Consider the following 14,472-nt stretch of genomic DNA (forward strand, 5'->3'; position numbering starts at 1 on the left):
GCCCAATACGTCACACATGTCATAAGATCCTCACAAACAGAACAAATTCCCTCCGTTACAGTCCATTCATTTCTTTTAGGCGTTCTAGGCGCTGTTGAGGGATTTTGGGTGCCCTCATTGGCTTTAAATGGCCCTAAAACATAATAACAAAAGCAACTAACACGGGCAGTCACACCCACATATGTAATATATGTCACACACAAAATCAGTTGCAAATGAAATCAGATAACGCTGTACTCTTAAATTTAGCGCCAACACACGCATTTCAAAATGATATCGTCCCAGTTGTAGTCACTTTGTCACCCTTAACCGCGTTATTGAAGCGCCGTGGACATTTATTTGATTGTGTTCTAAGTACAAGATGTTTTTTTTCTCCCAAATGGCATCATCGTGCTTGGATGTGCTACAGAGAACCTCAGTCCCCGCCCCTCCACTCCTGTCCATGGTACCCATCTTTCACAGAAACTGAACGGAGGCCGTGAGAGATGACTGATAGTTCTTTGGTTCCGTTTGTGAATTTATGTGTTGTGACTTTAACACCTCATGTTGCCTTTGGTCAAATTTCGACCCTTTTTTCGGGTTTTATTTTTATTTATTTTTTTAATCACAAACAAATACCTCAAAATTCAACATTAGACTTCAAACAACTTGGGAAAAAACATTTAAAAAAAAAAAAAGCCACCCCAGCATTGGAACAGTGATTCAAAAAAAAAAAAAAAAAAAAACGGTTGGAAAAAGCGATAATGAGTTTTCGTGGTTTGACGGGAAAGAAACGACCGAGATTTTAAAGAGAATTATTAACACGTCAGACATGGAACGATTTGACGTAAAAGTAAAACGGGTTTGTTCGTAGATCGCTGTGTGAAACTAAGCTCTCCTCTCCAACGATACAACGTCACCGAGCAAAATTGCCGTTCGTCCTCGTCGAGCTTTACCGTCTTCTTCCAAGAGGCAAGCCGACGTTCCGTGACGTCGTTTAGCAACTTGGACTACATATTTTCCCTACATTTAAATATAAAAAGACTGTATTTTTATATGTGCTATCTTAGTCTTAACTACCAATCCCTTTACTCCTACAGGAACATTCACGATTCCCACACATTCACACACACCCACACACCCATCTCACAGCACCGCTCATCAGACACACACTCACACACATCTACACCCCGGCGACACAGAACCACATCTCACACACCTCTACCCACTGCTCCTCAGATACACACAACACATCTACACACCTGCTCATCAATACACACTCACACACATCTACACCCACTGCTCCTCAGACCCAAACCCACCTCACGCACTCTACACACCCTGCTCATCAGATAACACTCACACACACATCTACACACCTGCTCATCAGATCCACCATCCACATCTACACCCCTGCTCATCCTATACACACACCATCTACACTACCTGCTCATCAACCCCACCCACACATCTCACCCTGCTGCATCCCGATACCCACACACACCTACACACCTGCTACATCAGATAAACCCTCACACACACATCTACACAGCCTCTCATCAGAACACACACAACATCTACACACCTGCTCATCGATCCACTCACACACACATCTACACACCTGCTCATCGATACCACCATCTACACACGCTGCTCATCATATACCACACACCATCTACACACCTGCATCAGATTACACACTCACCACACCTCTACACCCTGCTCATCAGATCACACGCCACACATCTACACACCTGCTCATCAGTAACACTCACAACAGTCTACACACACCTCCGCATCAGATACCACTCCACACCTCTACACACCGTGCTCATCAACACCCACTCACACACTCGACAGCCCCGGCTCTCAATACACAGCCACACACACATCGACACACCTGCTCATCAATAAACACTCACACACACATCTTACCACCTGCTCATCCATACACACTCACACACATCTACAACTACACCTGCTCATCAGATAACAACACACCTGCTACAACACTGCTCACAGTAACACTCACACACACATCTACACACCTCCCAATTAGATAACAAAACCTCACCACACATCACACACTGCTCATCAGATACACACCACCAACACATCTACAAACTGCTCTCAGATAAACACTCACACACCATCTCAACACCTGCTCATCAGATAAACACCACACATCTCCAACACCGGCTCATCAATACACACTCACCACATCTACACACCTGCTCATAGATCCACACGCAACACCACTAACACCTGCTCATTCAGAATGCCACACTCACACACACATCTACACAGCTTCATCATATACACACTCACATCACACATCCTCCCTGCTCATCAGATACACCCACACACATCTACACCCTGCTCATCAGAATAACACAACACATCTACCCACCTGCCATTTCAAAAACCTCCATGTACACACCTGCTCATCAATACACTCCACACCACTACCACCTGCTTCATCAAGATACACACTCACATGCTACACACCTGCTCATGCATTGAAACACTCACACACACATCTCCACACCCACTGGCATCAGCATATCACACACACTATCATCTACACACCTGACTCATAGATACACACTCCACCTCTACACACCTTGTCATCAGATACAACACACACACACATCTACACACCTCTCATCAATACACACTCACACAACATCCGGTAGCAACTCGGTTCATGTCTTGCCCAAGGATCACTTCAACATGATTGACCAACCAACCTTCATTTCTCAGCTAAGCGCCCTACCACTGAGCACAGCCACCTACCGGTATTTAACTCACTAGTAAGTTTTAGTAACTATCTTGCGACAAACTGACATGCTTGATACATAAGCATTTTTTATTTTATTTGGGGAAAAATGTAAAACAAGGCCCAATGATCGGGAACAGAAAATCTCCAAAACCTGTTCTCTTTTTTTATTTTTTCCAAAGACAGTAGGCAACAAAGGGGCGGACTCGCTATTAGAAAAAGTGGCTTTGGCTGCAGGTCGCAGTTGCATAATAACTGGTTTGTCACTCCTCTCCAAGTTTTAGTCGTTTAGAAACCATTAACCTTAATTCTGATTTAAGTCATGTGTTTTTAGACACGTAACATACAATTCATCCAGCTCTATGTGCCGCTGGAGTATGGCTGGTGTTGCCCCTTTGATCTGGTGTTGCCCCTTGGATCATTGTGTTTGCCCCTTTGGATCATGGTGTTCCCCGTTGATCATGTTCTGCCCCTTTGATCATTGTGGTCCCCTTTGAGCATGGGTGTTTCCCCTTTTGAGTCATGTGTGTGCCCCTTTGATCACTGTGGTTTGCCCCTTTTATCACGTGGGTTGCCCCTTTGATCACGTGTTTTGCCCCTTGGATCAGTGTTTGCTTTTGATCACGTGGTTGCCACTTTGTCCGTTGTGGTTGCCCCTTTGATCATGTGGTTTGCCCATTTTGATCAGGTGTGCCCCTTTGATCACGTGGTTCCCCTGTGATCACGTGTTTCCCTTTGGCACGTGTGTTTTCCCCTTTTAGCACGTGTGTTGCCCCTGGATCATGTGTGTTGCCCCTTGGTGGCGCACGGTGTTGCCCCGTGATCACGTGTGTTGCCCCTTGAGCAAGGGTGTTGCCCCTTTATCACGGGTGTTGCCCTTATTGGATCATGTGTGTTGCCCTTTGCACCAGTTGTTTGCCCCCCTTGGATCAGTGTGTGTTGCCGCTTGATCAGTAGTGTTGCCACCGTTGCGTCATAGTCCTCGTTCCTCCTTGCCCGATCATGTGTGTTGCCCCTTTGATCATGTGTTCCCCGTTGATCATGTTGGTTGCCCTGATCAGTGTTTTGCCCCTTTGATCACCGTGTTTTGCCCCTTTGAGCCGGGATGTTTGCCCCTTTGATCTCACGTGTTTTTTGCCCCTTTGATCATGTGTGGTTGCCCCTTGGCCTCGGTTGTGTTGCCCCGTGGATCGTGGTTCTGTTGTGTGTGGGTGGGTGGGTTTGTGGGTGTGTGTGTGTGTTGTGTGTGTGTGGTGTGTGTGGTTGTGTGTGTGTGTGTTGTGTGGTAATCCTGGACACAGTCATCGTGACAGAAAAAGCCAAAAGCACTGGTCAGTTTATTATTTTTTCCAACGACATGGTCCCCATGTAGGAAAACCAAAAGAGGGGGAGGACTTCGACTCTCGTTTCCTTTCATCATCTCAAAGTAATAACAAATTGCTTTTGGCTGCAGAGGCAACGTGTGCAATAATAACTGTCGGTACTCGTGTACTACAAAAGAAGGGTTCATGTCCTCCCCTTATTCCATACTGGAGTTTTAGTTGCTTTTGGGGCAACAGTGCCCGGCTCGTGGGTGCGGGGGTGGGAGGCAGGATACCGCTGATGTTTCCAAGGCTATCTCAGTTTTGGCTGTTTTACAGGTAGGGTTAGTTGCCTCTTGTTGCTTATGTAACAACGCAGTTTCTACATTTATAAATGCACCAACAAAACCCACGGTCGGCGTTTGGATCCGAGAAAAGAAACAGTCAACCTGTTCGATGGATTTTTGAAAATATTTATCTATTTTATGAATATGTTACTTGTGAGTGTTTTTTCTTATTAACATGTTTTTTTTATTTTTTTTACACTCCCTTTTAGACCGGCCAATTTAATCCACCTTCCGTTTTTGACAGATTGTACCACTTCCCTGTGACTACTGCATTACCAGGATGGTGTTGAAATCACTTTACATGTTACCAGTTAAAAATTGGCTCGACACCTGTAATTCCCAGAATGCCGGTGGTCTCCATGCAACAGACCTGGCTCAGTAATTTTGCAGATGATCAAAATCCTCCAGGTAATTTGGATAATTTAGACATTGGGATTGTTAATAAGTCGGTTTTTTTTTTTATTTTTTTTTTGTCACACAAACTTAGTAAGAGCTTTTCCTTGTCCCTCTCTCAATGTTTCAGTTTTTGTATTTTATTTTAATTTTTTTTTTACGTTTTCCAACATTTTAATAAATCGCTTTTTCTGACTTTTTCCCCATTTTTTAGTTACTTTTTCAATGTTTTGGGTGCTTTAATTTTACTTATTTTTACAATTTTCCACCTTTTGTTTTGGGAGGGGGGGGGGGGTTTGGACTGTTTTTGTGATGTTCTTTAAACGTTTTTTGCGGTTTATTATTTAATTAATTTTATACATTTTCTGCACTGTTGACGCGTCCCATATTTTTCTAATATTAAAAAATAAAAACACTTTGAAATCGGGTCCAAATTTGACCCAGCAAAACATGAGTTAGAGAGCATTCGGCACTTGATTTGTGTGTCCACCCAAAAAAACCCCTTAGGCAAAGCGAGTCTGATTGCTGGAGGACCGTACTCCACAGCTTGTCTTCTTTACACTGGAATCAACAATATAAAAAAAAAAAACCCCCAAAAAACCAGTATTTTATTCCAAGCCATACTCCTTTCATATCCAAACCTTATTAACACACATTAAAAACTCTCCTTGGATGAAAAATCTCTTTTACAAGAGTGCCTGGAACCGTGGCATGCAGCACGGTGTCAATATAGACAGGACCTCCAGTAAATACAGAGACAACTACTCCCAGGTACATACATAGACCCACAGAGACACTCCCCAGGTACATACAGAGCCACAGAGACACTCCCAGTAACATACAGAAACACAGAGCCACCCCAGGTAAATGACAGAGACACAAGACCTTCCAGGGAAATACGGAGCACAGAGACACTTACATTAAATACAGAGACCAAAGAACCTTCCAATACACACAGAGCCACAGAGACACTCCAGATACATACAGAGACACAAGAGACCCTTCCAGGTAAATCAGAGACCCGAGACACTTTCCAGTAAAGACAGAACACAGAGCAATACATGGAATACCGAGACACGAGACACTTTCCAGTAATACAGAGACACAGAGACACTTCCAGTAATACCGAGACACAAGACCTTACAGGTAAATACAGAGCCACGAACCCTTACCATACATCCGAGACACAGAGACACTTCCAGGTAAAATACAGAGACCGAGACACTTACATGTAAAGACAGATACACAGAGACACTTCCCGATACTCAACCGAGACACCGAGACACTTACATGTAAATACATAACCCAGAGACCCTACATGAAACTACAGAGACACAGAACACTTACATTTAATTACAGAGACACAGAGACACTTCCAGTAAATACAGAGACCCTTCCCGAATACATACAGAGACACAGAACCCCTCCAGGTACATACAGATACACATGAGACCCATTACAGTAATACCGAGACACCGAGACACTCTCAGCATACATACAGCCACAGAAGACACTCAGTAAATACAGAACACAGAGACACTTACATGTAATCAGATACACAGGAGACCTTCCAGGTAAAAGCAGAGACACGAGACACTTACATGGTAAATAAGAGCACAGATCCCGTTCCAGGTAGCTACAAGACACAAGAGACCTATAACATTAAATACATAACACTTTCACTCATTTCAAACACAATTTCATCATAAAAAAAACCAGGTCCTAAATCAATTTAAAACATAGACATCCAGACTGCCCTTCTGCCAGGTCCTTTACAAAGCCTTAAAAGAATAGTGCGATCACTCCTTCAACGGGAGTTCACTCTGAACTGATCCCCGCGATGGGGCTCCTAAATTAAAAGCCGTTGCCGAAGTCAGTGCGGACTTAGGACCTGTCCCATAAAACCAGATCCTGTGCAACAGATGGCTTGTAAACAACCCGCCAGAAAATGTAATTTGCCCTTTTTTTTCTAACGAGTATTCAGCTTACAAATCAATGTTCCTTCTCCTCCATTGGAACTTTTTATTCAAATACAGATCCCCTCTGAGAAACCTCTGTAACTAACCGTGTGTGACTGGGGACTTTCCCTCTACGGCCCACCGGATTTTCTGTTCATTTACATACACAGAAATGGGGTGTTTTGGGTTTTTTTGTTGGTGGGGGGGGGGGATGCACTCACCCTCCACAGGCCTGATCCCCGCGCCACCCATTACAATTTTTTTTTAACACCCGCGTGTTAAGACGTCGTACAGCTGCGTGTAGCCGCACCACCCTAAATAATCGCCATGGTCGACGCACCCGTACGTAGCCACTTTCTCAACGTCACGCAACATAACAATAATAACCACCATAACAATATATAAATCACGCGTAAGACGGAGCGAGCGGTGGTTGCCTCTTGGCTCGCATCCGACCCCCTGCACCCCCCCCCCCCCCACGACCCTGCCTGTTCGCAGGTTGGCGAGACTCACCGCAGCCTTGAGGCATAAGGACAAACACTGAACTCTCTCATAACGACTCTAAACTGGGTGTCTGACCGCGAGTCACACGTTCACTTTGCGGTTTTTTTTTTGCATTGTTTCCATTTTTAATTTTTTATTTTTTTTTTTGTTGTTTTTGGAATTTGAAGAATGTATTTTCCTGGCAAATAAAGCTCGAAACAACTTCCTGGCCAGTGTGAGTGTACATTTACTCCGGTCCCTTGGTTGCGTTACGCCTAAATTCATTTTAACCGTTTGCTATAGTTTGGCTTTTTCAACATTTTAGCCTCGCACAAATACTTTTTTTTTTTTTTTTATAATACGGCACACTTTTACTTACAGTGTCCCAGAACATTTCCTTTGAATTTTTTAACTAATAGAGTCCCCCAGCCGTCTATGCCAGTATTAGGGGACCACTAAGTCTATATAAAAAGAACTTCAGATACAGTATGAGACCACTAATGTCTATTAAAAGATACTTCAGATACAGTATTAGGGGACCACTAAGGTCTATATAAAAGAGACTTCAGGCTTACCTTATAGGTGACCAAAGGTCTATATAAAAGTAACTTCAGATACGTATTAGGGACCACTTAAGGTTATATAACAGAAAGCCTTCATACAGTAAAGGACCACTACGGTCCATATAAAGAGACTTCAGATACAGTAATTAGGGGCCCACTAAGGTCTAAATAAAAGAGATCAGAGTACGGTATTAGGGACCACTAAGTCTATATAAAAGACTTCAGATACGTAATTAGGGGACCAACTAGGTATATAAAACGACTTCCATACAGTATTAGGGGCATAAGGTCTTATAAAAGAAACTTACAATACCAAGCATAGGGGAACACTAAGGTCTATAATAAAAGAGACTTCAATACAGTATTAGGGAGCCACTAAGTCTATATGACCAGAGACTGTCAGAGACAGTATTTAGGACCATAAGTCTATATAACAGAGACTCAGGATACATATTAGGACCACTAAGCCTATATAAAGAGACTTCATATGCATATTAGGGAACACTAGGTCTAGATAAAAAGACTTAGAACAGATTAGGGGACCACTACGGTCTTATAAGATACTCAGATACAGTATTAGGACCACTAAGTCATAAAAGGAGACTGCAGATACAATATTATGGGACCCACGAAGTCATATAAACGAAACTGTCAGATACATTTTTATCGGGGACCACACTAGGTCTATTAAAAGAACTCAGATACCGTATTTAGGACCCACTACGGTCTATATAAAAGAACTTCCGATACAGTTTAGGTCCCACTAAGGTCTATATAAAAGATACTCAGATCCGTATAGGGGACCACTCAGGTCTTAAAAGAGATACTTCAGATACAGTAGTAGGGGCACCACTCAAGGTCTATATAAAGACTCAGATGACGTATTAGGACCACTAGTCTATAAAAGAGACTTCAGAATACAGTTTGAGGGACCACTAAGGTCTATATAACAAAGACTTCAATACGGGCTTGAGGGACCACTAAGTTCTGATATCCAAGAGGAACTTAAGATCCAGTATTCAGGGACGCACTAAGTCTATATCAAAGCTTCAGATACATATTAGGGACCACTACGTCCTATATGAAGAACTTCAGATCAGTATTCGGGACCCACTAAGGTCTATATACCGGAGACTTCAGAACAGTATTAGTACCCTAATTTCTATCTAAAAGAGACTTCAGATACCGTATTAGGGGACCCTAGGGCTATAAACAGGAGACTTCAATAACGGTGTTAGGGACCACTCAAGGTCTATATAAAAGAACTTCAGCTACAGTATTAGGGGACCACTCGGATCTAAATACAGACTTCAGCTCAGTATTAGGGGCCCACATAAGGTCTTATAAAAAACTTCCGATACCGTAATTAAGGGGACCACTACGTCTAATAAGAGACTTCAGATACGGTTTAGGACCCACTAAGGTCTATTAAAAGAGACTTCAGATACATATTAGGGGACCACGTAAGCTATAGAAAAGAGACTTCAGATACAGTATTAGGACCACTAAGGTCTCTATAAAGAACCTTCAATACAGTATTAGGGGAACCACTAAGGTCTATATAAAAGAAGACGTCCGATACGGTATTGAGGGACACTACGTCATATACAAGAGACTTCCGAAACAGTATAGGTGACCCCTAAGTTCTATATAAAGAGACTTTCATACAGTATGATGGGACCACTAAGGTCTATCTAAAAGGACTCAATACAGTTTTAGGGACCACTAGGTCTATATAAAAAGACTTCAGATACGGTATTAGGGACACTACTCTATATAAAATGAGACTCATATACGGTATTAGGGACCACTGGTCTATAATAAAAGACTTCGATACAGATTCAGGGACCCTATCCTTATGAAAGATACTTCAGAATACAGTATTAGGGACCCTAAGGTCTATATAGAGACTTCATACAGGTATTCGGGAACCACTAGGTCTATCTCAAAAGACTTCAGATACTTATTAGGGGAGCCACAAGGTCTATACTAAACGAGACTCACACTACAGTATTAGGACCACTCAGTTCTAATAAAGAGAACTCCTATACCGTATTAGGTACCACTAAGGGTCTATAGAAAGAGACTCATTAGCATAGTAGGGACCCCATTTAAGGTCTATATAAAACAATAGACTTCAGATACGGTATTAGGGACACTAAGGTCTATATAACAGAGCCTTCAATACAGTCTTAGGGACCACATTCTATATAAAAGGACTTCAGATAACATATTAGGGGACCACTTAAGTCTATATAAAGAGACTTCAGATACAGTATTAGGGGAACCACTACGAAGGTCTATATAAAAGAGACCTCAGATACGGTATAGGACCACTAATGTCTATCAAAGGATACTTCAGATACATTATTAGGGGACCACTAAGGTCTATATAAAGAACTTCAGATACAAGTGTCATTTGAATGCAGATTTTAACTTGTGGTATTTTCACGTAAAGTCCGAATCTCCCTCACTTTCCAGCAGACACATCATTGTTACAGTGTCCCCTTCTTTTACTATTATAACAGAGACAATTAATCTAGTTGCTAATTAAAGCACTAAGTTAGACAACGACACAACGACCACGACCATCGAAACCGTGTGGTCGGGTAATTGAGATGTGGGTAGCTAACTGAACAACATGCTAAAGCAAAAAATAAGAGATTGTTCCTTTAAAAAGATTCCGGTTTCACCACACCTTTTTTCGATCGAAAGTTGGACCTTAGGCTGCTCCCTCCATAGGGGTGCCGGTTATTTTTTTAGCCTTTTTTCACTATAAGTGGTTACCTAGGCTATAGCTAAAATAAACATTTTCAAAAAGGATTACCTATGTTATGTTGTTTTTCTAATCTCGTTTAGTAAAAAAAAACAAAACAAAAAAAACCGTGTGAATGCGAAGTCTCATCGGGACATGGGAACGTTTTTTTTTTATGCAGTACCCCCCATAAAGTAAGGCATGGTATCGCCTGAGTCCCGGTAAACACACCGGCGACAGCGCGTATCAGAGCAGTGGAACTGATTTGTTTCAGCTTAAAAGTGTATAAATAAAAGAAAGGGTAGTGTTGGGGGCATTGAAAACTTACGTCCTAGTTGTCGATTAGTGAAGACATAACTCGGTGTAACTGCGTTTGGAATTGGGTGGATTTGATCGGCGTGTTATTTAAATTAGCTGACGTTAGCAGTGTAACGTAGTCGCTGTGCTGAGCTAGCAAACATAGCAAAAAACAAAACACAAAAAAGAGAGTCTCCTAGCCACGAACCTAGGAACTTTTAAAACTAAACGTGTGTGGTGGTTTTAAGGTTGTGTGTTCAAAGTTTCCGTGACGTTTATCGACAACTAAGATTGCGTCAACTGGTCCGGTTTGTATGGTTGTCATTCCCACCCGTTAGCTGCGCTAAGCTAGCCCAACCCGTTTAAAGGCCGTGTTCTAACACGGTAATTTTAAAAAAAACAGCCGTAGAACCCTCACAGAGCGAGCCTACGTTCACTCTTATCACGGGCAACGGTATGCAAAAGCCGGGTAGGAGTAATAATGTCTATATATATTGTTTCTCACATATTTTATACAAAAAATAGTACCGCAATTTTACAAAACTTTTTACATATATTTTATTTTTTTAAAGACCTGTAGGACAATCTACGTGTTTAAAGACAAAGTTTTAGTTATGTCCCTGTGTCTATCACGGAAAGGCGGGTTACCGATGTAGAGTGCAATAATGCTTGCGTTTCTATTCGGTATTACTTTTATCTTCTAAGCACTTTGGAAGTTTTTATCTGTGAAAGGTGCTATACACAAACTTACGGTGTGTGTGTGTTGTGTGTGTGTTGGTGGTGTGTGTGTGGTTTTCATTACTGCGTAACCGTATTTTCCCTTTTTTTTTTTGTTTTTTTTTTTTTTTTTTTTTTTTTTTGTATACCACACAATACCATTAGAAACCATGGACACGTGCCTGCTACCGTGACGCTCGATGTCACACACAGACCGGGTTTCTAGAACATGGAACTAAATCTATACGGTTCATTACGTCATTTGTTGCACTGCAAAATTCATAACTACACTTTAATAACCATGCCCGTGGACGTCAACATTTACGCATTAGTAGTTAGTAATCCCAAGTCATAGATGCATTTTTCTAAAAAAAAAAAACGCTTATAACAAAGTAAGACCCCACCCCCCCCCCCACCCTTTTTGTCTCACATTTAACCTCTTGTGTTTCTTCCCTGGAATTTTGGTTTTTCCTGGAAAAATGAAACCTTTTGATCGTCTTTGTTTTTAACACTTTTGTGGTTTTCGCCCATAGGTTTTTGCATTTGTTTTTCGACGTTTTTGTGGGGTTTTCCACACATTTTTTGAAGCGTTTTTTTTATTTTGGGGGGGGGGGGACCTTCAGTCACTTTTTTTTTTGTTGTCCAATGGTCTTTCATAGATAAAGTTTTTTTTTATTTTTTTTTTTTGTTGAATGCTTTTGAAGAACAAAATCCTAATTTAAAGAAAGCAGTGTGCTGGTCATGTTGTTTTACTTGTTGGGGAACAATCGCGTTATTTTGGAATTTTGGTGAAGACCACTTATTGATAAAGTTGTTTTTTTGTTTAATAGTGTAGTTTTATGAATGGGTCAAAGTTACCCGAGACACACAAGGGTAAGAACCTTCTTGTTTGGTACACAGTCAATCTGCACCGTTTGAATAGTTTTTCATGAGAATAGTGACGTAAACAGTGAGTTGATTTGGTTTGTTATTAATCCACCATTAATCGTCAAACAAAACCATACACGACTCAGACCGTTTTTTTTCAAACAAACGCCACTGATAGAAAATAGAGACAGTATAACGAGCAGTATATCTTTCAGTTCAACCATAACTATCATATACTACGTAATATACATTGAAGTTATACTAACACTATACTATATAATGATCCCATTACTATATAGTATGTTAATAATTAGGGTGTGTGACGTAGACTCCGCTCACAATTTGATACGATTTTTAACTTCAGGATCAGTTGTTTGTCTTATGTTTAAAACAGGAATTGCTGCAGACAAACACGTGAACAATTTTCAACCCTGTGTCTTATCAAACGTGCCATTGAAACCCTTTATCTTTTAAACTAACAAAAGAATATATTATATTTCAAATAATTACTCCCCATCAAAATACACTTGACTTATAATAAATAAACTAAAGAGACATAGTGAAAAAGTATACACTTTAGGGTGTTACAGTTGATCATGATCATTTAATCGCAACGTGCTTCACACGTTTTATTACATATTACATATCTAAGATATATATAATAAATATAATATATATATATAAAATGTTCTATCTCTTTAGTATATTGCTACATGACGTCTTTGCTGTGTTGGTTCAGGTGTCCACTGCATAAACAATCGCCGGTCTACAGGCATCGGTAAACACAGAAACGTGGTACAACGGTACGTACTGTTGTTTTTATTTTTTTTAAGTTACATAATCGTGGCGGTCGACTAATGAGCGGTCCACGTAATACTGCTGGACTCTTGTCCCAGACTGGATATTAGGTCATGCGAGGAGGTTGGGCAGGAAGCTTTCACTTGAACTTGATTCTCTTAGATATCTTTACTTGGAAGAAACAGAATACAGTAGTATGATTATGTATGATATTTATATGTAGCATTAGGTTCCGCAAGTATATATATGAGTACGTATGTATGATGGAGTCTGTATGTTGATGATGTATGTTATGTATGTATGTAGTATATGTATGTATGTATGTATGTTGGATTGTATGTGATGATGATTTTATAAATTTATGTCGATGTCTGTTGTATGTCACATGTATGTATGTATGTATGTATGTATGTATGTATGTATGTATGTATGTATGTGTTTTTATGTTTTATTTATTTATTTGTTTGTTTTCTCTTGTGTAGCCCAGCTAGTGAGGCCCATTAAAGGTACAGTGATGCCTGTGAAGAAGAAGAGGGCGCTCCCTGATGCAGAAGATCATGGGCGCAAGTGTAAAATTACAAGGTGTGTGTGTGTGTGTCCGTGTGTGTGTGTCCGTGTGTGTGTCAGTGTCTGTCCAGCAATTCCTCAGTTCCATATAGGAAATGTTCATGTTCACGTAAAGTGTTAAACCTGCATCACCCAAATTAGTGACTGGATTTTTCTTTTCTCCCTGTGTGAGTCGGGTTCACGTATTTCAAGCTGTTGAGTCATGTTGCACCTAACGCTCGGGGGTCTGTGTCGTAGTTTCACCCGGCCTCAGATCCGCGGCGCGAGGCCGATCATCGCCGAGAAGCTGTTCTCCAATAAGAAGTGCCTGGCCTGGTTCCACGGCTACGCCGGCCCCGACAAGGTGGTCGGTCCGGAGGCCATGGAGAAGTTCTGCGAAGACATCGGTGTGGAGCCAGAGAACGTGAGTTCCTCGTACTAGACCCTGATCTCAACGTGTCCTGGTTTACAATCCTCAGTCTGTAGAGGACCGTGTGACGAAGAAGGGAATGGAGACCCTTTGCATATTAGGGCTGTCGATGAATGTTTCACATTCAAATACAGTGGCCATGTTGGTAGTTGGATTCTTACTGATTGTATGGGGTGGACAGGTGTCTTTGTGCAGCTAACGACCTCAAACAGGTGCAGTTATCTAATTTAGGATAATAAATGGAGTGGGGGGGGGGGGG

The 14,472-nt window shown here is 41.4% G+C and overlaps 1 protein-coding gene across 2 annotated transcripts in view; it reads left to right on the plus strand.

Annotated features, from left to right (window-relative positions):
- Positions 1 to 14,472, plus strand: part of dcun1d5 (DCN1, defective in cullin neddylation 1, domain containing 5 (S. cerevisiae)) — a 40,063-nt gene that overhangs the window by 2,917 nt on the left and 22,674 nt on the right. For both annotated transcript variants that reach the window (XM_032510651.1, XM_032510652.1), the window contains 2 exons: positions 13,720 to 13,819; positions 14,042 to 14,207. In XM_032510651.1, the coding sequence (XP_032366542.1) occupies positions 13,752 to 13,819; positions 14,042 to 14,207 (234 nt within the window). In that variant the 5' untranslated portion in view covers positions 13,720 to 13,751. The remainder of the gene's footprint in view (positions 1 to 13,719; positions 13,820 to 14,041; positions 14,208 to 14,472) is intronic.

This window comes from Etheostoma spectabile, unplaced genomic scaffold (genome assembly GCF_008692095.1).
Source record: "Etheostoma spectabile isolate EspeVRDwgs_2016 unplaced genomic scaffold, UIUC_Espe_1.0 scaffold172, whole genome shotgun sequence".
NCBI lineage: Eukaryota > Metazoa > Chordata > Actinopteri > Perciformes > Percidae > Etheostoma > Etheostoma spectabile.